The sequence below is a fragment of the Trachypithecus francoisi genome, unplaced genomic scaffold (genome assembly GCF_009764315.1).
Source record: "Trachypithecus francoisi isolate TF-2019V2 unplaced genomic scaffold, Tfra_2.0 Lachesis_group3, whole genome shotgun sequence".
Taxonomy (NCBI): domain Eukaryota; kingdom Metazoa; phylum Chordata; class Mammalia; order Primates; family Cercopithecidae; genus Trachypithecus; species Trachypithecus francoisi.
Window position 1 is genome coordinate 144,920,737 of NW_022681468.1, and position 24,449 is coordinate 144,945,185.

At 43.6% G+C, this 24,449-nt stretch overlaps 1 protein-coding gene and 1 long non-coding RNA gene across 7 annotated transcripts in view; both read right to left on the bottom strand.

The window, feature by feature from the left end:
- Positions 1 to 9,344, bottom strand: part of LOC117070722 — a 28,344-nt gene extending 19,000 nt beyond the window's left edge. Inside the window, exon 1 of one of the 2 annotated variants that reach the window (XR_004432024.1) lies at positions 9,163 to 9,344. This is a non-coding gene — a long non-coding RNA (uncharacterized LOC117070722). Of the gene's footprint in view, positions 1 to 8,298; positions 8,845 to 9,162 lie in introns of those variants that run through there. The other variant, XR_004432026.1, reaches the window with a different exon arrangement.
- Positions 9,345 to 12,209: 2,865 nt separating this feature from the next.
- Positions 12,210 to 24,449, bottom strand: part of SLC28A2 (solute carrier family 28 member 2) — a 29,952-nt gene continuing 17,712 nt past the window's right edge. For 3 of the 5 annotated variants that reach the window (XM_033190239.1, XM_033190237.1, XM_033190236.1), the window contains 13 exons: positions 24,024 to 24,165; positions 22,970 to 23,083; positions 22,575 to 22,652; positions 22,057 to 22,137; positions 21,559 to 21,639; positions 20,142 to 20,267; positions 19,928 to 20,058; positions 19,347 to 19,515; positions 18,943 to 19,140; positions 18,233 to 18,314; positions 16,121 to 16,219; positions 15,730 to 15,841; positions 12,596 to 12,933 (listed from right to left, as the gene is read on the bottom strand). In XM_033190239.1, the coding sequence (XP_033046130.1) occupies positions 12,816 to 12,933; positions 15,730 to 15,841; positions 16,121 to 16,219; positions 18,233 to 18,314; positions 18,943 to 19,140; positions 19,347 to 19,515; positions 19,928 to 20,058; positions 20,142 to 20,267; positions 21,559 to 21,639; positions 22,057 to 22,137; positions 22,575 to 22,652; positions 22,970 to 23,083; positions 24,024 to 24,165 (1,531 nt within the window). In that variant the 3' untranslated portion in view covers positions 12,596 to 12,815. Of the gene's footprint in view, positions 12,934 to 15,729; positions 15,842 to 16,120; positions 16,220 to 18,232; positions 18,315 to 18,942; positions 19,141 to 19,346; positions 19,516 to 19,927; positions 20,059 to 20,141; positions 20,268 to 21,558; positions 21,640 to 22,056; positions 22,138 to 22,574; positions 22,653 to 22,969; positions 23,084 to 24,023; positions 24,166 to 24,449 lie in introns of all 5 variants that reach the window. The other 2 variants (XM_033190235.1, XM_033190238.1) reach the window with 2 other exon arrangements.

Here is a 24,449-nt window from a genome sequence, read left to right on the forward strand (position 1 = left end):
GGTGGAGAGGATTGCTTAAGGCCAATCCTAGGCAGCGTAGTAGGACCCCGTTTCCACACATAATAAAGAAAAACTTGGCCAGCGTGGTGGGAAGCAGCATTAGGAGGACTGCTTGAGTTTGAAGCTGCAGTGATCTATGATCATTCCACTGCACTTCAGCCTGGGTGACAGAGGGAGACCTGTCTCTGAAAACAAAGAAACAAAAAACACAGGGCATGCAGAAGGAGGAACACGTCTGTGGAGGAAGTGTGAAGTCATTTGTCTTCGTATTCCTCCAACATAACTCAGAGCTGACAGCATAGACTAGTGCTTGGTGTATGGTTATTTGAATTTGATTTTGGACACATTTAGTTTGAGATATCATTGGAACATGCAGGTGGAAATGTTTGGTAAACTATTGGAACAGGAGCTTAAGAGAACAATGTAAGCCTTCCGAGTTGCTTTGTGAATCAAGATATAAGTAAGGGAGTAAGAAAAGGCCATGGACAAAATCCCTGAAAATACTCAGCATGTGAAGAGCAAGCGGAGAAAAACGAGCTAATGAAGCAAGCAGAAAACAGGCAGCAAGAGAAGTGGGAGGTAAGAAAGTGTGTGTAAAGGAAACAGACATACATTTCAAGAAGGAAGGAGTTGCTGGAAGGATCACGCTGCAGAGATGCCAGATGAAATGAGGACTGGTAGATGTGTGTACATGGGATCTAACACTTTCTGTTTTCCCTGCTTCCCTGCCATACTTGTTTTCCCTTGCTTCTCTGGCATGGTACTCCTAATAAAGCATTAGCATATAAGCATTTGCTGCAGGCCTTGTTTTCTAAGACATTTTGGCCAAGCCTTAAAGCTAAAGCAGTAATTGGCTATAAACGTTGTAATTTCTAATTCCTATCCCTATCAGTACAAAATTGTCATTTTAGCAATTGAAAGCAGAGAAAAGGCTGGGCACAGTGGCTCACACCTGTAATCTCAGCACTTTGGGAGGTCAAGGCAGGTGGATCACTTGAGGTCAGGAGTTCGAGACCAGCCTGGCCAACATGGTGAAACCCTTCTCTACTAAAAATACAAAAATTAGCCAGGCAGGGTGGTGCCTGCCTGTAATCCCAGCTACTCGGGAGGCTGAGTCAGGAGAATTGTTTTAACTCAGGAGGTGGAGGTTGCAGTGAGCTGAGAATGTGCCACTGCACTCCAGCCTGGGTGACAGAGCAAGACTATGTCTCAAAAAAAATAAAAAATAAAAAATGCAGACAAGAAAACACAACCACAACCTCAGAAGTAAATGTGTCAAAAGCATGTAAGGTGCTTGGTGCATCCTACTTCTCAGATCCAATTAGCATAATGTAATCAGAATGATGAAACTACCATATTGTGCTGTGAGCTACCAAGACAATCAAAATCCCCATCGACTATACTTTGACACAGATCAGGAGAGTTAACATAGGCCGGAGGCAAGACTGTCAAGTGTACTGCTCTTCTTGTCAAGTAATGCTTTTGCTTCTCCCAATTGATGGGGCTCTCTAACAGGGACTGGCAAACTACAACCTCTAGGCCAAATATGACACTCCAACTGTTTCTATAAATAAAATTTTATTGGAACACAGCCATGCTCATTCATTTACATGCTGTATATTGCTGTTTTGACACAAAATCAGCTAAATTGACTAGGTGCAACAGAGATCAGATGGCATGCAAGGCCTAAAATATTTACTGTCTTGCCTTTTATAGGAAAAGTTAGCCAACCCATGATTGAGAATAAAGCATTTATCAAATCAACAGCCACATGTCAAATACCAGAAGGTGTGTTGTTTCGCTCTAATAAAGATAGGAACTGCAACTGAGGCAATGACTCAGTTAAGTTTATGGTAGTCTGTTACCACCCTCCATTATTTACCTGTGCTTTTAAACACAAGTGAATTGAATGGGAATCTGGGCCCAGCACACTTCCGCTGCACTGTCTATCTAACAGAATGGGAATATGACTGGGAAGACCAACCCAGGACACTTTTAAGTCTTTTTTTTGTTTTTTGTTTTTTTTTTTGACAGGGTCTCATTCTGTTGCCCAGGCTGGGGTTCAGTGGCATAATCACAGCTTACTGCAGCCTCAACCTCCTGGGCTCAAGTGATCCTTCCACCTCAGCCTCCCGAGTAGCTGGGACCACAGGTGTGTGCCATCAAGCCTGATTAATTTTTTAATTTTTGTAGAGATGAGGTCTCCCTATGTCGTCCAGGTTGGTCTCAAATCCTTGGGCTCAAGTAATCCTCCCACCTTGGCCTCCCAAAGTGCTAGGATTATGTCACGAGTCCACTTTAAGTCTTTGATGTTGGTGCTAATCTCTGCAATTCCTCTTGGGATATGGTAATACTTGTGATTTAGTATCTTAACCAGGGGCAGAAGGTGGCTTTTATTGGGCCTTTTCTACCATAAAGAAGTTTATTTCACAGGTCAGAAAACCAAAGTGACAATTTTCCCAGATTCTAAGTGTATCTGTCTCAATTATACTTTCAGAAACCAGGGACATAAACTTAAGGCCAGTTTGCAAAACCTCTGGATACATTGTGATATAATCTTGAGCCAGGGGGTCTATTCATCACCTGGACTCAGGAAACCACCAATCTAACTACAGGGTATGGTAACATTTCAGGTCCCCTGATTCCAGCTCTCAGAACATCTAGGTATTCTCCCTTACTCAGTGTAGTTGTCTTTGGAAAATGTCACTTGTCCTTTTAGAGAGGGATTCTAAAAATATTAATGTATATCCTTATGGTAGTTTTGGAGTTTCCTTCTCAAGGGGACTCAGGCTGCTCTTCAATCAATGGGCTCTGGGTTTGTAAACTGACTTCGATTTGGAAACTAGCTGAGGGATAGCAATGTTCCATTGTGATGGCTGATGTCAGCCTTCTACTTACCAATTCGTGCATTTATTTTATAAATTAAGTAATATCCTACAAGGCTGTCCATCTGTCTCAACCCTAGGAATAAGCAAATCTACTGATTTTTGCCAAAAATATTTATGGGTCAAGGCACCTTGATTGTCACACTGGCATTGCTACCCATTATGGTAATTGTATTTACTTTTGCTCTGTTAGTTGGGTGTTATTATTTGGCTTCTGGTGTTCTGGAATTCCATCATCCCTTTTGATACTAGAGATCCATGTTCCATGGCAGTATCCCCCACTCTTGGCCTTGACAGGTCTCCTTTCACCAATATATTTCTTATTCCTTAGTACAAGGAAGTTCCCTGGCCTCTTGAAGTATATAGACGGGTGGTGGGTTAGCAGGTCTGAATACATAGTAAATATACTCTAACGTTCTCACTTTCCTATGACTTTTGGTCCCTTCCCCAGTACAATGCCAAGATTATTTCTGGTGTGTCTACCAGCTTTCCACGCTTCAAGGAAACATCACAACAAACTATTTATAGTGACCTCAAGTGCTCTTGCCAAAACACTGGATAACCACTCATGAGTACATGCCTTCATGTAATGAATTCTCTGTTATAAAACCTCATTTTATGCACTCACTCTCTCTTTCTCCCCAGTCTTACATTTTCAAGATCTGCTCCCACCTATATTACCCTGATTCTGTTGACAAAAAGAGTCAAACTCTGTAAAATATTTTAAGAGATTTATTCTGAGCCAAATATGAGTGATCATGGCCTGTGAAACAGCCCTCAGGATATCCCAAGAACATGTACCCAAGGTGGCTGGGGTACAGCTTGGTTTTATATATTTTTAGGGGGGCATGATACATCAATCAAATACATTTAAGAAATACATTGGGCCGGGCACGGTGGCTTATGCCTGTAATCCCAACACTATGGGAGGCTGAGGCGGGCGGAACACCTGAGGTCAGGAGTTCGAGACCAGCCTGACCAACATGGCAAAACCCCATCTATACCAAATATATAAAAATTAGCCAGGCATGGTGGCATGCACCTGTAATCCCAGCCACTCAGGAGGCTTAGGCAGGAGAATCGCTTGAACCCAGAAGGCAGAGCTTGCAGTGAGCCGTGATTGCGCCACTGGACTCCAGCCTGGGCGACAGAGCAAAACTCCATCTCAAAAAAAAAAAAAAAAAAGAAAAGAAAAGAAAAGAAAAGACATTGGTTTGGTTCAGAAAGGCAGGACAACTCAAACCGGGGGCTTCAGGGTATAGGTAGATTTAAACATTTTCTGGTTGACAATTGGTTGAGTTTATCTGAAGACCTGGGATCAATGGAAAGGAATGTTCAGGCTAAAAAAGAGGATTATGGAGAGACCAAGTTTTATTGTGCAGAGGAATCTCTCAGCAGACTTCAGACAGAGCAGGTTATAAAATGTTTCTTATTAGACCTAAAAGGGTGCCTGGCTCTTAGCTGAGTATCTCCTGGATCTGGAAAGAGAGGAAGGAAAACAAAGGGGAAAGAGGATTCTCTACAGGATGTGTAATTTTCCCACAAGAGACTTTGCAGCGCAATTTCAAGGTATGGTAAGGAAATATATTTTGGGGTTAAATATTTCTTCCTTGTCTCAATGTTATGCCAGAGTGATTGAAAAGTAAGTCATGATATATAGGGTCAAATAAAACCCATCTGATGAGAATTTATGGTTTGTAGGATATGACTCCCTAGACCCCTTAGGTAGGAATTTGGGCAGATATAAAAATCAGAGTTTAGTCCTCAGTTCTTACGTATTCTCCAGGTCCTACATTTCCTCTGGAATGGAGGCTAACTCCTGCAGCAGGACCTGTACTTCCCTGCTCAGGCTGTGCTGAGCTCTGGCACAGATTACCAGACGGGAGGCAAAAAAGGGAGAGAACGGAGGCTTATCTTGGGGAGAACAAAAGTTATTCTGCAACGACCTATTTCAGATGGGCAAGGGGAGGCTGTTTTCCTTAGTCAAGAGAAAAGAGTTTTGCTGACGGCATTATAAATAAATAAATAAATAAATAAATAAATAAGAGAGAAAAGGGACTGCTTCTGCTGGTCAGGAAGATTTAGGGACAATTAGGAGCTCAAGATTTTGAGGCTGATCCACTCACATATTTCTTATTCAGGTCTTAACACCTCACCTTTCTGGAGAATACCTTCACATGGGAAAGCTGTCGAAGCTATGCATTCAATCCCTTTAGCAGCTTTGCCATTCTGGATCCTGAACCTAATTTTCTTTTTTTTTTCTTTCTTTCTTTTTTTTTGAGACAGAGTTTCCCTCTTGTAGCCCAAGCTGGGGTGCAATGGCACGATCTCGGCTCACTGCAACCTCCGCCTCCCGGCTCAGGTGATTCTCCTGCCTCAGCCTCCCGAGCAGCTGGGATTACAGGCATGCACCACCATGCTCAGCTAGTTTTGTATTTTTAGTAGAGATGTGGTTTCGCCATGTTGGCCAGGCTGATTTTAAACTCCTGACCTCAGGTGATCTGCCCACCTCGGCTTCCCAAAGTGCTGGGATTATAGGCGTGAGCCACTGCACCAAGCCCTGAACCTAATTTTCTTTTTTTTAACTTAATTTTTATTTTTTTAATTATACTTTAAGTTCTAAGGTACATGTGCACAACGTGCAGGTTTGTTACATATGAATACATGTGCCATGTTGGTGTGCTGCACCCATTCACTCATTTACATGAGGTATATCTCCTAATACTATCCCTCCCCCCTCCCCCCACCCCACTGTAGGCCCCGGTGTGTGATGTTCCCCACCCTGTGCCCAAGTGTTCTCATTGTTTTCAACAGTGTCTAACCTACTGCTGCAAGAGATGAGTCTCCTTCATGGCTTCCGCAGAACTCCTCTGGCTTTCATATTGTTACTTAATTGGCAAAATGCTGCTTTGAACTATCATTTTCTTTTTCCAAGACTTCCAATGCTCTCAAGAGCAGCCAGTCTATTCCCCACACTGTATCATTATTATTGCTCCCATACTGATCAAATACAGCATCCACATAATACCCTAATTCCTTATCTTCTATCTGCACCTCATCCAAGTCAACTGGAGGTGAAAGCTTTAGTAATTGTCATGCGTGCCTCTGCATGGCAGGGTTATTACTATCCTGTTTACCACTGGGAAAACAGTTCTGATTGCCTTTAGATAGGTGGGCTAGTCTCTAAAATCCCACCTTTAGGGGTCTGCTTTTAAAGACTACTCCTGGTACTAGCATTTTTGAGCCTACAGTCTCAAGAAAAGTTTAAAGCAAAAGTATGCACATTATTGTGATGGATGCTTTATTGATTGGTGAAATTACAGGGAAGAAAGTATGAGGAGAAAAAAGAAGTGAGGTAGGGAAGATGTAAAACCAAACAAACAGATGTGCTATCAAGATGGCCACAGCTTCACTGCAAACAAAGATGCTTGCCTGGCCTTCCAGGGCATCTTCACAGAGTATCTATGAAGCCACTGCCTCTCATAGGAGGAAGGGTGAACAGTGCTGGCTTCTTTTTGTCTCCTGTCTCTCAGTGGTCAAAGTTTACCCTACCCTAGACATGAACTCTCCCACACTTCCGGGTTGTAGTACCCACTCCTCCAGGAAGCTTCTCAGGAAAATAGAGCCTCTGCAGTCCATTTTGGCCAATGTGCTTCAGTCCTTCCTCCTGAGTCAGTACCACACGGGGGCCTCTCCGTGTGTGGGGGCAGGTTAGCAGCAGGGGCTGTGGCTGTGGCTTTATGACTGAGATACCTCATAGAGTTTTTGTGAGAATTTGTTCCATTAATATCCAATGCCTGGCAGTTAGTAGGCACTCAGTAAATGTCAGCTATCATTATGAATAGTAATTGAGTGAATTTTGTGTGTGTGATTCTTACATGATATGGCTGGTAAGAGTATGTGCCCCACCCCTTCTAAGCCTTTGTTCAGCGCCACTGTGCTCAGTCGCACACGCTGGCACAGTCAGCCAAATCTAAGCAGCTCAACAGTGCCATGAGCTGTGGTCCGCAGCCGCATGGGGCAGCCAGGCAGCAAATGGCTTTGCAGTTAGTCCACAAGAATGGCGACCACCATCTAGGCAGCAAAGAGTTATGCAACGGAGAGTGCTGCATTTATAAAAATAGGACTAGTGATAATGTCTTCCATTCTCTAGCCACCCTAAAACATTCTTTTAAATATTTAGCTTGTCTCTGAAGTCTACCAAGAAAATAAACTGATACTGCTTTTTGTTCTATAAATTATAGTCACATAGCTCAAAGACAGTTTGCTCATTCAGAGAGTCATACATTTGCTTCCGAAACCATGAATACAGGAGCCCTCAACTGTCAAGTGTCTGAAGAATATCTCTTCTGTGGGAAATCTGTGACACTGTCCTCTGAGTTTGGTTAATCATAAAGAAATATTCTTCATTTAATGAATAGTTCAAATCTGAATCTTGTCACCATGGAAAACAGGGCTCTCTCCTCCCGTTTTTCTTAATGAGGCACTCAATGCCACAGTCATAATGTTTACCTCCCTTCAGGGAACAACAGCTCTTGACAAGTGGAAATACGATTTCAGCAAAAAAAACTTTCCACTCTGTATTTGTTAAACTGCTTCAATATTATGTTTTGATTCCTGCTTCGAATTTATGGAAAGGATTTTTATAGTCAAGGGAAATCTACTGATGAATGTGAGAGGCATGAACCTTGAGACAATGACAAAGTAAATTTTGGGCTTTAAAGAAATACACCATTTGCTTGTCTGGAAGCAAGAGCTGAGTTTTTAAAAACAGAAACTGATCAAGGTTAATCAGTCTAATGAAAATATAAGAGGTAACATATATTTGATTTAGGTAATTTTGAATCAATTTCCTAAACTATGCTTTCCTATTGATGACAGATGTTTATCCTGAGTGTCTGGCAATTGTGTTGAAACTATTTGATGACCTGGCTGGGTGCAGCTGCCTCGGAAAGCCGAGGCAGGTGGATCGCTTGAGCTCAGGAGTTCAAGACCAGCCTGGTCAACATGGCGAAACTCCATCTCTGCCAAAAATGCAAGAATTAGCCAGGTATGGTGGCACGCACCTGTGGTCCCAGCTACTCGGGAGGCTGAGGTGGGAGGATCACTTGAGCCTGGAAGGTGAAGCTTGCAGTGAGCTGAGATGGTGCCACTGCACTCCAGCCTGGGTGACAAAGTGAGACCATCTCAAAAAAACAAAACAAAACAAAAACAATGATATGATGACCTAGTTCCCCATTCCTGGATTTACCTCACTCCCATTACCTGAGAACAGATTTAGCTCCATCAGTTCTGAAATTTGGCCTTATACCATAAACACCGCATGGAGCTTCCTGTCTGGATCCCTCAGGCCACCCTCATTAACTACCAGCTGGACTTAACCCATTCCCTAACCCCATCCTTCTGAGCCTACCTCTGGCCTCTAGGAGTCAGACATATACAGGACATGGAGCCAGGTGCCACTGAAAAGAAATATAAGAAATTTATGGTAGAGATATGGAGAAACTATTTGTCTTAGTCTGCACAGGCTAGTGTGATAAAATACCTTTGACCAGGCGTCTTTTAAACAAAAGAAATTCTTTTCTCACAATTCTGGAGATAGGAAGTCCAAGATCAAGGCACTAGAAGATCTGGTGTTTGATGAGGGCCAGTTGCTCATCATCATCTCACAGCCATCATCTCACAGTAACCTCACACGGCAGAAGGGGCAAGAGACCTCTCTCAGACCGTTTTAATAAGAGCACTAATTCCACTCGTGAGGGCTTCCCCCTCATGACTTAATCCCTCTCGTAAGAGCTCCACCCTCTTGTTCCAGCTCCTAATATCTCCCTGGAGAATTTCAACATATGAATTTCACGAGACACAAACGTTCATGGCGAGACCCTGTCTCTACAAAACATAAAAAAAAATTCGCACATGCCTGTGGTCCCTGCATCTAGGGAGGCGGAGGCAGGATTGCTTGAAGGGATGTGGAGGCTGCAGTAAGCCCAGATCGTGCCGCTGCACTCTAGCCTAGGCAGTAGAGCCAGACCCTGTGTCAAACAAACAAACAAACAAACAAATAAATAAATAAAATGAGGTAGCTCTGTAAGTACTGGCCTAGAAAGATGTCCATACACGTAAAGCAAAAAGGGCAGGCTGTAAAACAACAGGCAAAAGAGAGGCTTTACGGTGTACTTTAAGACAATAGACTGCCCATTCGGTGACGCAGCCTGTCTCTCTCCTCTCCTCATCCCCGCGGTCTCCTTTCCACACTACTCCTCCCCCAACACAGCACCTTTCCACGATCTTCCGTGTTTTTCTCTCAGTACTCTCCCGCTCCGCCTGCTCTTCCTCTCTGCCTCCGGGATCAGGACCCGGGTAGACTAGCTGTGGGAGGAACGCGCGTGCGCCGTGGCACCGCCCAGAACGCGAGGTGGGCGTGTTTTCCTCACTCCCAGGGCGGAGCCGAAGAGCGATTGGTCCCCGTTTTGGGCCTTCCAGGATTGACTGGCCCTTTCACCCAACCAGAGCGATCCACACCCGCTCAGATCACTTCCGTCCTCGTCTGGCTCGTCTCTCGCCGCGTCGCGTTTATCCAGGACGCAGTGAGCGTCTGTTTTTGCTGTTCCCTCCTGCCTTTGACAGTGTTCTGCGGACACTGGTGTTGAGATTGGCATGTTTCCCGCATTTACAGAGAAGCCCTTTAAGAGGGAGAGTTTAGGCCAAGTTTACTTTAAGTAGGAACCTGAGAATTAAAAACCGAATTAAAAAGTTGGCCGCCGCCCTGGAGGGAGATAAAGAGCTCCCTTCTCTGATGCTTCCTTGTGTGAACTGAATTTCATACATTACTCAACAAATCGATAGCCATGAACTCAGGTTCCTAAATAGTAGTAATGGTATTGTTACTACTATAATCTATAATACTATTACTATAGCATTATAGTAAGTATAGTATTAGTAACAACTAATAGTAATAGCTAACCTTACATTAGACTTGGAGCGAGCAGTCACTCTTGTTCCCTGCTGTGGTTTGAATGCCGCCTCGGAAACTCATGTTGAAACCTAATCCCCAGTGTGGCAATATTGAGAAAGGGGTCTTGAAGACGTGATTGGGTCATGAGGGCTCTGCCGTCCTGAATGGACCAATCCATTCATGAGTTAATGGGTTATCACTGAGAGGGACTGGTGGCTTTATAAAAAGAGGAGACCTGAGCTAGCACACTGAGCCCCCCACCATGTGATGCCCTGCACTGCCCCTGCACTCTGCAGCCCCCACTGGCAAGAAGCTGTCACTGGGTGTGGCCTCTTGACCTTGGGCTTCTCAGCCTCCGTAACTCTTAAGAAATGAATTTCTTTTCTTTATAAATTACCCAGTTTCACATATTCTGTTATGAGCAACAGAAAACAGATAATCCCTTTACAGCAATGTCACCATCTTTACCTATAAGGTGGGTCTCACTATTCTTATTTTATAGATGAGGATGCCAAGGCACAGAGAAGTTAAGGAACTTGTCCAAAATCACCTTAGTGATAACTGGCAGAGCTTGAATCAGAATTCAAGTAATCTGGCGTCCAATACTACCAACCATTGCATTCTGCTGCCTCTCAGAAATAAACCAGGCATGGAGTAATATTCATCTGTAGTTCAAGAAACAATTTATTGAAGCTTCCTTTTTCTGTCAAGTTTGGAAAATGGGAGAGAAAATAGGAATGGAGACTGAGAAGACGACCAAGTGGTTCTGAGCTCAGAGAATTGGGAAATTGAAGGAGGTAGATTAGCTAAGGGAAGATACAAGTACCTGAATCCTTCTAAACATTTTTTTATTGAGGTGAAATTCACATAACATAAACTTAGCTATTTTAAAGTGAACAATTCAGTGACATAACATTCACAATGTTGCACAACCATCACCTCTGTCTAGTTCCAAAACATTCCTGTCACCCCAAAGGAAAACCCCAAACTCGTTAAGGAGTCACTCTCTAATCCCTCCTCCCCCAGGCCCTGGCAACCACCAATCTCCCTTCTATGGATTTAAATATTGTGAATATTTCATCTAAATGGAATCATACAATAATAAGCCTTTTGTGTCTGGCTTCTTTCATTTAGCATGTTTTTGGGTTTCTTCTACATAGCATAAGTCAGTACTTCTTTTTTTTGGGTGAATAAAATTCCGTTGTGTGTATGTAACACAATTTATCCATTGATGGACATTTAGACTGTTTCCAATTTTTGGCTGTTGTGCATAGTGCTACTGTGAGCATGCATGTACATGTACTTGTTTGAGAACTTAGTTTCAATTCTTTTGAATATATATATGTAGGAGTGGAATTGTGGGGCTCTATGGTAATTCTGTGTTTAACTTTTTGAGGAACTCCTATATCCTTTTGAAACCCTTCCTTAAGGCTATAATATTAATATAATAAATAATATTAAATATACTAAATATTTTGAATCAGAGTTTCTGAGTCTCAGCACGATTGACATTTGGGACCCGGTAATTCTTTGTTGTGGGAGAGCTGACCTTTGGTTACAGGAATTTTAGTAGCAATATTGGCCTCTACTCACTAGATGTCAGTAGCCTCCTCCCACTTTAATCACCAATAATGTCTGGAGACACTGTCAGATGTCCTCTGAAAAGCAAAACTGGCCCCCTTCCCACTGAAAATTACTGTTTTAAAGGCTTCCTCATAAACTTGGAGCAAATGTGGCTAGCACTAAAGCAGAATACTACAACAAAGTAATGGCCTTTAAGAAATGGATATTCTTTAGAAGTCTTCCTTAGTATACAGGAAGTATTTGTTGTTTACTGTGTAATGTTGTTAAGAAGTTTGCAGATTTACAAATGTTTGACAACCAGAAAAATCTTATCATTAAATATTCATATATAACTTTTTTTTTTTTTTTTTTTTTGAGACAGAGTCTCCCTCTGTCGCCCAGGCTGGGGTGCAGTGGCCGGATCTCAGCTCACTGCAAGCTCCGCCTCCCGGGTTTACACCATTCTCCTGCCTCAGCCTCCTGAGTAGCTGGGACTACAGGCGCCCGCCACCTCGCCCAGCTAGTTTTTTTTTTTGTATTTTTTAGTAGAGACGGGGTTTCACCATGTTAGCCAGGATGGTCTCGATCTCCTGACCTCGTGATCCACCCGTCTCGGCCTCCCAAAGTGCTGGGATTACAGGCTTGACCACCGCACCCGGCCTCATATATAACTTTCAAATGTAACATCAGTAATATAAATCCGGCTCATCCACAACGCCAAGAAATATAGCTTCTCTCCCATCCCAGGCACATCACATACTAAATCACATGTATAGCACACTGCATCGCATTATTTTTAAGGTGGCAGGTAGGAACATGATTTGTAAGACTTTTTTGATATAGTAATACTTATTTTTTCAAATAAAAGTTCAGACAGCGCCCATGAGGAATGTCATTTTTTAGTTCAGACAAATAATGGAAAAACAAAAGCTATTTTTCATTATTGAGATACAATGAACCAAAATGAATCTTTTGGTTTTTTTTTTTTTTTTTTTTGAGATGGAGTCTCGCTGTGTCGCCCAGGCTGGAGTGCAGTGGCATGATCTCGGCTCACTGCAAGCTCCACCTCCCGGATTCACGCCATTCTGTTGCCTCAGCGTCCCGAGTGGCTGGGACTACAGGTGCCTGCCACCCCGCTGTGGCTAATTTTTTGTATTTTTGGTAGAGACGGGGTTTCACCGTGTTAGCCAGGATGGTCTCGATCTCCTGACCTTGTGATCCGCCTACCTCAGCCTCCCAAAGTGCTGGGATTACAGGCATGAGCCACCACGCCTGGCCCAAAATGAATCTTTTAACATTTACTGTTATTTACTGTTAAAGAGCTTGAGTTGTGGGAACCCTAAGTACATAAACACCTTTGCAATCACAAAGCTGTTAAGATCAAAACTGTTATGGAAATAGATCAAGCAGCCTTAGGCACAGACGGTATTGTTGTAGAATCCACAGCAGTTAGTAAGGGCCATAGCACTAAACTCCTTGTCTTCCCAGAGACCAGAAAAAGAAGGAGGGTTGGTGCCATTCAGAGAAGTACTGCAACGAAAAACCAGAGAGGTACATAACGGGGTCAGACAGGAACAAAACAACAAAACATATCAACAAGTTATACTAAGCAGCTGAAAACAAAAACAAAAACCTGAAAATTGATCCATCAGCCATGACCAAATAACCAGAACCCAATTATATTTCTTTTCTCATTCATTCCCAAGATAATACTGGCAAGAAACCCTAAACTATGTGTGTCTGCTCCTTTGCCCAACTCCTAACCACAGTCCATTTGGAAGTTTCCAGATATCCCTGAGTCAAAATGTATGGCTTATAATGATTTAGTATTGAATTTATTCTAAAAAGTAAGGTGGTACTCCAAGGCCACCTTCCTCTTGAAAACAGCTTATACTTAATTAGTATAAATTAATTGGACAAAAACATTATGTCTTTCATATTCTAGATGCTAATGATCTTTAGTATGTAGCTTTAGAAAATCCACCAAAATGCCACAAGAACATAAGAATCAGGCAACATGATGAACGTCTGTGTCTACAAAAAGTAAAAATTAACCAGGCACGGTGACATGCGCCTGGCCTATAGTCCCAGCTACTCAGGAGGCTGAGGTAAGAGGATTGCTTGAGCCTGGGCCAAGATTGTGCCACTGCACTCCAGCCGGGGCAACAGAGTGAGACTGTGTCTCAAAAAAAAAAAAAGAATCAAAACTATGCCAGAGCAATGATGAATCCAGCTCATACCTCATCTTTAATAGTGCATCAAAAGGATTTTTTAAAAAAAATATGTTAGTTGCCTTCTCTGATGATAACCTCCAAACACAGGAGGGGCAACATTCATTAACTTGGCCCAGTAACCTGTCAAGCAGCTAGCACCTGAATATCTACCTATATGGTGAACAGACCACTTAATAACTTCCAAATCTTTGTTTGTTTGTTTGAGACAGGGTCTCACCCTGACACCCAGACTGGACTGCAGTGGTATGGATCACAGCTCACTGCAGTCTCTGATTCCTGGGCTGAAGTGATCCTGCCACCTCAGCCTCCCCAGGTAGCTGGGACTACAAGCACACACCACCATGCCTGGCTAGTTTTGTTTTGTTTTGTTTTGTTTTAGTAGAGATGGCGTTTCTCCATGTTGCCCAGGCTGGTCTTGAACTCCTGAGCTCAAGCGATCCTCCTGCCTTGGCCTCCCAAAGTGCTGGGATTACAAGTGTGAGCCACTGTGTCTAGCCCATAACTTTTAAATCTATCTCCAGCTCTGATTTCTCTCTTGAAGTTCCCGTGTGAGAACACATGGCCCTCAGGTCTCCAGGGTAATGCTGTTGAGGTTGAATGGAGTGTGTGAGAAGGGCCGTCAGTATTGGTAACAGCCTAGATCAGTGTTCTTTTCTCTTATTGGGTGCATCTTCATTATTAGCTTAGTATGCTCCAGTGAGCATACTGAGGTGGATTTTGAGTACCTTCACAGGGTGGTCCTGCAACTACCTCCAAGTTAACACATCAAAAACTGAATTAAGGCTGGGCATGGTGGCTCAGGCCTGTAATCCCAGCATTTTGGCAGGCCAAAATGGGAGGATCACTCGATCCCAGGAGTTCAAGACCAGCCTGAGCAACATAGTGAGACCCCATCTCCATACAATAAATAAATAAATATAAAAAAACAAAAACTGAATTAAGCCATAATCTCTCCCTTTTACTCCCATTCCTAAAACTAGTCCTCTTCTGTGCATGAATGGCACTCCTTAGACCCACTTGCTCATGCCAGAAAAGAGACAGTCATTTGAGACTCCTTCCTCTTCTTCGCCCCACCTCTTCCTCCTATCTAGCCAATGATCAATCCTATTGATTCTACTGGATCTAGTGTATCTCCAACCTCACAACCACTTAGTATCAATTCTTACCATCTCTCACTAGGACTATTACAGTAGGGTGCTTGTTGGTCTCCTTGCCATCCAAATGGCTACCGAAATGATATTTTGAAATGGCATAGTTGATCATGCCAGTATTCAGAATTCAGCAGGTCAAAACCTAAATTATTTAGTATTTCGTACAAGGCTTCTATAATCTCTTAGCCTTTTTTCCCACCACTCTCTTCACTCACGCACATATCACCACCAATACACACACACCTTTTGATTTGAAGGCACCAAACATTCTAGTTCCTGAAATCTTTCCTTTTGTGTGTTCCAAAACTAGTTCTTTTAGATTAATGACATATCCTCTTCTTTTCATATTCTAGATTTTGGTAAACAAGTTCGTTTTTACACTACCTGAACTCATCATGATTTTATAAATTCAACTTTAGCCTCTCTCAGTTTTCTTCATTTCTGTCTCAAGAAATGATATTTTAGCCACTTATAACCATTGCTAAATCTGCCTATAACCTATCTGTATCCCAATCATAATAAGTAGAGTAATTTCTTTTTTTCATTAATATAAAATAGAGACAAGTCTCGCTATGTTGCCCAGGCTTGTCTTGAGCTCCTGGGCTCAAGTCATCCTCCTGCTTCAGCCTCCCAAAGTGTGGGATTGTGGGTGTGAGCCACCATGCCCAGCCAGTAGAGTAATTTCTTATCAGGGAAACCATTTTTCTTTACTTCTTCCCTTGCTGCTCTACTTCTCAGTGGCCCAACGACACAGGTAGACCCTGTCACTGGAGCATACTAAGCTAATAATGAAGATGCACCCAATAAGAGAAAAGAACACTGATCTGGGCCATTACCAATACTCACGGCCCTTCTCATACACTCTATTCAACCTCAACAGCATTACCCTGGAGACCTGAGGGCCGTGCGTTCTCACACGGAAATGGGGTCCTGGTGCTCACCTCTGAAAGAGCCCTCTGCAGCACATGTAGGTCTCATAGGTTCTATTGGTGAAACTTGTGTTTAGGAAGGAAACACAGTCAGCTTCAGCTCCCCTGGAGACATAGAGGATTCCTGGATAAAGGAGACAGAGATACTGAGAGGAAGATCTGACACATGCTTCTCAAGGCTCTTTATTGTTTTGGTACGAATTGTGGCCACTGTTGATTAGGTGCTTTTGCCATATATCTGTGGAATGGATGGGTAAATCAATATTCTGAAAGACATCCTGTCATGATCTAGGGAAGTGATCTCTGCTGCCCCTGTAGTCAAGGACAATTCCACCTTCCTCATATTATTCCTCCAATCATCACCCTCATGCAGCAGTATCTCCATCAGAGCTGAGGCACCTACCTGCCATAGAGGCACTGATAAGGGATACACAGGCCCCTGTGAAGAGGGCCCTGACCACAACCTTGGACAAGTCACTCTTCCGGTGAGGTACTATTGATGCTGCAGACAATAAAATAAAATAGCTTCAGCTTTCCCCCATCAGGCTATCAGGTATATCCCCCCACTTAGAAGAACACAGAGGAACAAAACACAGCCGATGACGAGCATCCTTATTACCATCCACCTGAGACTGGCCAGTGTTGCCTTAAGAAGTGTGTGTGTACATTAGTCCTGAGGGATCACTAACTTAGACTTTCCTCAGATGAAGGATTGAGTGTCTGACCCTCACTTTAATGGTTCTGTGAACATACCCAAGACATATCTGGATTAAGCAAGGCTCTGGGTTGCTCCAGACAGCTACAAATGCCTGGCGTTCGCCACTTGAGATATGCACTCTTAAGCCTGGACCAGAATTAGATGGACTATTTTGAGACAGAGGGCTAAGGAAAGCAACACTCACCTAAGACTTAGCCACACAGTGCATATCCCACTACTAGATGGCAATCTCATAATCGGACAGTAATCAGGCATCAAGACTAGAACAATAGAGACAGGTGTTTAACAGAAAGGGAAAAGATAAACTGAAAGGGAATTATTTCACCTTTCAATTAAATCGGCTACCAAATACATGAATTAAATGACTATACCCCAGAATATAATTGCCTTTAAAAAGGGACACACTGAGCTGTATTTCTTATTATAATCCCTTCCTTCCCTTCCCTCCCTCCCTCCCTTCCTTCCTTCCTTCCTTCCTTCCTTCTTCCTTCCTTCCTTCCTTCCTTTCTTCCTTCTTTCCTTCCTTCCTTCCTTCTTTCCTTCAGACCTCCCTGTGTCACCCACGCCTGACTGCAGGGGTGCGATCACAGCTTACTGGAGCCTTGATCTCAGTTCAAACAATCCTCCCACCTCAGCCTCCCGAGTAGCTAGGACTACAGGCATATGTGCCAATACGCCTGGCTAACTTTTAAATTCTTCATAGAGACAGAATCTCACCATGTTGCCCCAGGCTGCTCTCACATTCCTACAGCAAGCAATCCTCCTGCCTTGGTTTTCCGAAGTGTTGGGATTACAGGCATGAGCCACCACATCCAGCCTAAGATCCATTTCTAACTTGGATCTTCCAAACTTCAGATCTGCTAGTCATCCCTGTGCCCCTGCACTCAAGGACAATTGCACTGTCTTCATATTATTCCTCCAACCATCAGCCCCATGCAGCAGTATCTCCAACAGTCTAAATATATCTGTGTCTGCTTCAAAGACCCACTCCTTTAATGTTTGGTACTTGCAGATTTAAATCCAACACTTTACACCACTCTCCCTTACTATCTATCTACCTTATGTGCCTGCTGCTTTTATTTGTTTTAATTCTTTGTGTTTCCATGAGGACTAGTGAGCAGCCTAATTTCAAAAAGTGTCTTCACTACTGAATAAAATACAAGACCAGGCATGGTGGCTCACGCCTATTATCCCAACATTTTGGGAGGCCAAGGCAGCAGACCACTTGAAGCCAGGAGTTCAAGACCAGCTTGACCACCATAGTGAAACCCCATCTCTTCTAAAAATAAAAAAATAAAAAAAAAATTGTGGGCATCGTGGCACACACTTGTAATCCCACCTCGGGAGGCTGAGACACGAGAATCGCTTGAACCCAGGAGGTGGAGGTTGAAATGAGCTGAGATCACACCACTGCACTCCAACTTGCACAACAGAGTGAGACTCTGTCTCAAATAAATAAATATCTTTATTTATATATGCACTACTCCAGTTTAATGGCAAAATTGAAATAATATCATTATATTTTCTTCCTCATAGAGAAAAGTAAAATAAAATTAGTTTTTGGGGCCTCCAATCCAAACAAAAAAAGTAACTGAAGTTGAGATTATAAAGGGCTCTATACATAGCCAGGTGGGCCTGACTGCCTTAGGTCCAAGTTAACTGCAGCCTAAGAAATGGGTCCATTTCACAATGGCTTCTCTGTCTGATCCCAACTTGTACTGAAGCACCAGGACTGCCCACTGCAGAAGCTTGGATCTGGCTGTCTTACTGGGGAGCTGGGAAAATGGATGAACTCACTCAAGCCTCCAAGCGTGATTCCTATGGAACTAAGATTGGCAAATCCACAGAGTGAAAATGTTGTAATGATTTCAGCTCTCACCTAGGGAAAACAAAAATAAATAAGCAAATAAATTCAGTCCCATGCGTGCAGTCTTATAACCACAAGAGAAGTTCCAGCGTACTGACAGCCCCCAATCTTTTCCATGGTTTCCCAAGGAACATGAAAGGATGCTCAGAAAATAACTGTTCCCTGAGTTACTGTAGGGATAATGACATGGAAACCACCATGGGCCTCATTGCCCAATGCTGTTCTTGTTGAAGGCTATGAATAAGGAGAAGTCCTGGGAATGAGGATTACAAAGGAAAAGGAAAGAGGCAAAGGGAAAGAAAAAGGATATTAATTTGGAACAATTTAAACTTTTAAATGAAGAAGGGGACCTTAGGCCATCAGAAGATAGTGTCTGCCCTGGACTGCCCCAGCTATAAAGACCCAGCAATTACATTATAGAGAGAAGCTGGGTCAGAGTTGGGGCAGTGGTGGGGGCAGGCGGGGGAAAATCGCATGCAGACTGGTAATAGCTCAGCCGCTGCAAATGAGGCTGCTAGGTATGCTGTTCTGCTTGCTTTGTAGTTAGGTCTGCAACAAACCTGTGTGGCACTTTCTGTCTACCCTCAGATAACCATGGTTGAGACCTCACGGTGTTTATGCTTTTTGGAATGTCACTTACAGAAATCCACTGTTTCTCTCCCTCAATCCACTCCTCCACTCCAGAGAGACGTTTGTTCTTGTACTTAGACAGTTGCTGATAAGCCACAAACTCATTTATGAAGAACTTGATTCCCACCATCTCAGCCACCATTGGACAATCTGTCCACTCTACACCCATCATGAAAACCATGGGCCTTAGGAGATAGGAGCAGATGACCTGAGTGAAAGAGAGATGTCCCAGTGAAAGAGGAAGGACTAATAACACAGGTCAGGTGCCAAGGACCTTCTCTAGAGCCTTGGCCCAATCTCCTCCACCCTTCTATTCATGCTCTCTCGGCTTACTGTGGGTCAGAAGGACATGCATGGTTGAAGGGCTACCTAACTACATCCCAGAGAGACAGCCCAACAAATGTAATCCTTTACCTGGAAAGTGAGCCCCTGTATGTCCACCAGTTCTCCCAGCCAGGAGAGGGCAGCGTTGATGAACGCCAACACAGCCAAAAAGGCAACCAGGTTGGCTGCTACATTAGCAGCAAGGCCTATGGCATCTGTGGCTCCGTTGCTGGCAGCTTCCAGGACATTCCTCTCCTTCCTGTGGTCATTGGGCAGAGGGCAAGAGTAGGGTGTCTACAGTAGTCTCAGCCCCTTAGAGAAGAGAAATCCCACTGTCCCTATCATGCGGGAGGAGGGTGCAAGGCCAATGTAGAAGGTGACAGGGTTCCTCAGAGACCCTATTAGTGGAAATTACTCTGAAGCAATATCAGATATAACTGTCATGTAATTGCACTGATAGCAAGGGCAGAGAGTACTGGCATGCAGAAGCTACTGCCAGGGGGGAGGGTTAAATGAAGAAAACCAGCATGATTAGCAAGCATCAGAGATAGGCAAGAAGGAATATGGAATCACATTATTCCCCTTCAGGGAGACTTGAAGTCGCTGCCACCACAGTGCCACTCTTAACTACAGCTCACTATCTCCCAAAGTATATGCCTCCTTGGACTCACCCACGGGACAGCTTTACCCCCTCCTTGATCTTGAACTTGGACTCTTCCACTTCCGGATATGCTAACTTTGACAAGGCGAGAGCACAAGGGGCGGCCATCACAGAGGCAGAAATCAGGGATGATGCATCAACCTGTGAGGCGAGACTTAGGCATCAGTGTTTCTGTCAAATCCAACTCGAGCTCACCCAGGAGTGATCAAGCAGACTATACCTACCCCAAAGGATATGAAGGCTCCCAGCACAGTGCCGGAAATGGTGGCAAACCCTCCAGTCATCACCGCATGGATTTCAGAGAGTGTCATGTCCCCAAGGTAGGGACGGACGAGCAGAGGTGCCTCTGTCTACAAACACGGAGAAAATAGTCAGATTCCAAGAAGGTGCAACTCCCCACGCCAGAGTGCCCACCCCAGCCCCAGGGACTGGACCCTCTAGACACACATCCGTCCAGTGTGAGCACTGTTCAGTGAGCCACAGCTTCACTTAGTGAGCATGGAGCCAAGCTGTCAGGCCCATCCAGCATCTGCTTTACTTCCTCTGGCACCCAATCATGTCCTGGCTGGCATAGTTCTCACATGTTTCCATACATGCTTATTTCATCTATTGACATGTTAAAATGTTATAGAAGAGAAATGGTATATTTTCTTTGTATATTCTCAATGTCTAAAACCACACACTTACTAAACTTATGGAATGCAGTGCACTTAATAAGAACATATTAGATGATTAAACAGTACTCATTAAATGAAATACAAATAGATGATCCAAACCCCCTGTTTATGAAATAATCAAAAGAAATAATGTTTGTGAAAATGTTATGAAATTATGAAGGGCCATCTATGTAAGCCGTATCCAGCACTGACCTAGGATAATGATATCTATTATTTAACAAATGCCAACTATGTGGCTAGCACTGTACTAGATGCTAAGGACATTAATATAAATAAGGCAAAGTCCTTACTCTTAGAAGCTTATAGTCTCACATAGGAAACTAGGCTGATTATGAATAATTTCAGCAAAATGTGGAGTGCTATGGTAAAGTATCCAGAAGTACTCTGAGAACATTTCAGAAGCAGCCTAGAGCCTTGGGAGAGAAAGACCTCAGTACTAACTCCCTGTGAATGTACAAGTCATTGTCCCCAACACTGAGCTGGTCAGTAGCACATATGGAGCACTACTCCATACAGACAAATGTACCAAGCAAGTATTATGGGGAAGAGCCTTGGCATTAGCCATGAGCAAGACAAGTGATTTCCTCCTTAGAGACCGTGGAAACCAAGTACTACAGGGAGCCACAGGAAGAAACCAGAATGAGGATCAAACACTCTTCATAGCCTCCGAAAGGGGATACGAGTTGGACCAGGATATTCCCTACATTCCTATATAGGAAGTGGTCATTAGAAGTGGTGAAGGCTATCCCTCCAGATTAAGTATGACCAGGGAAGTGTTATTAGGTGCAAAGGGTGAACGCAATGAGCAGAGTCTTCTTTGAGCTGCTGAGTTCTCTCTCATCTGAGATTGGCTGCCCCACGGTCTTCATATATTTGACTTTTCAGAAGGAAAGCATACTCTTGTTTTGTGCCAAATTCTCAGTTCCTCAGAGAGAACAAGACCAAAAGGCCTCAAGATGCTTACCATACCCACAAAGATGTTTCCTGCGACAGCCAGGGTCTCTGTGGCAGTGGTGCCCATAGTGATTTGTAAAAACCAGGCGACCTAGAAGAATACAGAAACCTAAACCATTAATGTTACCAGGAATCTTGGAGAACGTCTCGCAAAACTCCTCCTCCTTCATTTTACTGATAAGGAAACTGAGGCCTAGAGAAGTAGAGCAGCAAGCCCAGGGCCAAAAACCAACTTATAAACAGAGCCTTGACCAGAACTCAGGACTCATGGCCTTTAGAACAAGTACATTAAAACTCAGTATCAAAGGCAGTCCAGCTCATCTTCTCTCTGCTCTGCCCTCAGCCTACCTAGGGCATGGGCTGACGGTTTGCTATCAGGCATGCTTAAGAGGGCCTGCCTTTCCCCATTGTTTCTAACACTCTAGACCCTAGCTATGGGCATTTTTCCAAAGCTGACAGATGACAAGATGAAGGCCTGTCTCCTGACTGGTGTAGGAGAATGACTCACCTTCTGAACCACCCATTGCACAAGGCCCAGGTAGTAGAGAATGGACATCACACATCCAAAGAAAATGATGATTGGTAAGGCCTGTGATGAGAATGGTGAGCAGGTGGTGAGATGTTACATTGCATACTCTGTGTAGACCGTAAACTGACTGTGTTTTAGGCTTCTAAGTTAAGCTCTTAGCATTCCAAGGGCATCTCATACAGTGTAGGTATTCAGTACCTACACAAACTAGTTTAGGGATACATTTAAAATGTATTCAATCCATTGTCCCACTAGTATTAAACCACAAGCTGTTTTCTGACCCTTTTCCCCCAATTCTCATTTCTTCTAATTTTAGGATGGCAATGACCAAAGGGAAGGAGATGGATGCCATTTCCTTTACTAATGGGGTTAAACCCTCTTCTTAGGGTCAAATTGGTGTACAGGGGGGCTGATCTCTTGGACACACACTTTCATCCTCTGCTTTATTCCTCCACCCCTCCACAGACCGTCATTCCTGCCCATGAAATAGGTATCACCTGAAAAGCAAAGACATCCTTGACCAGCGTATCCCCAAAGACAAAACTGGAGCCGGCCACAGTGTAGTTCAGGAAAATCTGAAGGGAAAAAAAGAAAAAGACAGAGAATAAGAATGAAACCCAAAAGGACACACAGGAAGACGAGACCAGCCCCATGCGTCCTGAGGACCTACTGTTGCTACTGAGGTTGGCCTCCCTTTGACAGCCCAGGGGCAGGCTACGTCCCCATGAGCTCTTTATTCATATTCTTAGCTGTATCCTAATACACTCTCTCCTTTCCCAACCAGATCTCCCACCACGTCATTAACAAGATACAGCCTGATCTCATGCTCCCCTCAAATCTCCTTTCTCTAGGGTTCTAAAAGGGAAAAGCCCTCACATTTAATTTCTCATACCTGGACCTGCTCTCCCAGCCACTGAAATGCACTATATCCAGGATCAGTTCTGATGACCAAGATCCCAAAGACAAACTGAAGACCTAGGCCCCAAAACACTGTCCTCCAGGACACCTAGGATCAATAAGAAAATTATTCCAATGTGAGCTCTGCTTTGTTTGCCTGGTTGGAGTTTTAAACATGTACTCTCGGTGGAACCAACCTAGAATGTTAACAGTAAGTCTAGGGTCTGATGGTGTAGGGAGCAGGGGCAATGGTGGGGAGAAACAGGGCAGTAATATATAAAAAGCCACATATGTTCATAAGGTTTTTAAAAAATGTGTCTAAAGGTTAGATGACACTTATACACACATATATGCATGCATACATACAAATAAAAGTTTTATAAATCAATATTTTAACAGTACTATCTGCAATGCAAACTGATTTTCTACTGTATTCTATTTTCCTTTACTTCCTTATTTTTTTTCTTTTGTTCTTTCTTTAACACTGACCTAGATTCACAAAATTGATATCAAGATTCATTAATGGATCACAATCTACAGTTTGAAAATAAGTGGTCTAGGTCCTCTGAGAATTTTTTAAACCTCTCTTAGAAACAAAATTATCAAAGAGGCAAATTCTTTTTTTTTTTTTTTTTTTGAGACAGAGTCTTGCTCTGTCGCCCAGGCTGGAGTGCAGTGGCGGGATCTCAGCTCACTGCAAGCTCCGCCTCCCAGGTTTACACCATTCTCCTGCCTCAGCCTCCTGAGTAGCTAGGACTACAGGAGACTGCCACCTTGCCCGGCTAGTTTTTTGTATTCTTTTAGTAGAGATGGGGTTTCACCATGTTAGCCAGGATGGTCTCGATCTCCTGACCTCATGATCCGCCCGTCTCGGCCTCCCAAAGTGCTGGGATTACAGGCTTGAGCCACCACGCCCGGCCCAAAGAGGCAAATTCTAGGGGTTGTTACAAACTTAGTTCTATGCCCTTGGCTTGATGCATATGCTTTATGATTAGCACTTGGCCCTTGGTCATGTGTTGCTATACCCAACCCAAATACCCAAAACTCACTGCACGGTGGTGTTTGGAGCAGGCAAAGAGGATGAGGATGAACATGCAGATTCCTGCGAAGGAGATCAGCTGCTCTGGCCTTTGGGCTGTGTCTAAAGCCAACCACAGTATAAGGCCAACCAAGGAGACTCCTGCAAACACCCTGAAGAAGGAATGCCAAGACCATGTCATCAACCCAGTGAATGAAAAACAAATAACTTATAGAGAGTCTGAAAGTTATTCTCTCACTCCTGGCCTGTGATCAAAGGCCATGTGCATGCCATTGTTAGAGCTGTGGCTGCTGTAGAATACAGTTCAGAATATACATAACTGTAAGTTTTCTCTTTAAACTCTAAGGAATTGTAAAAGGTACCAGTGGGTGCAGGAAGTCTGGGAGAGAAAAAAGCATAAAATGTTACAGGGAACTAAGGGAGACACCGATGAACA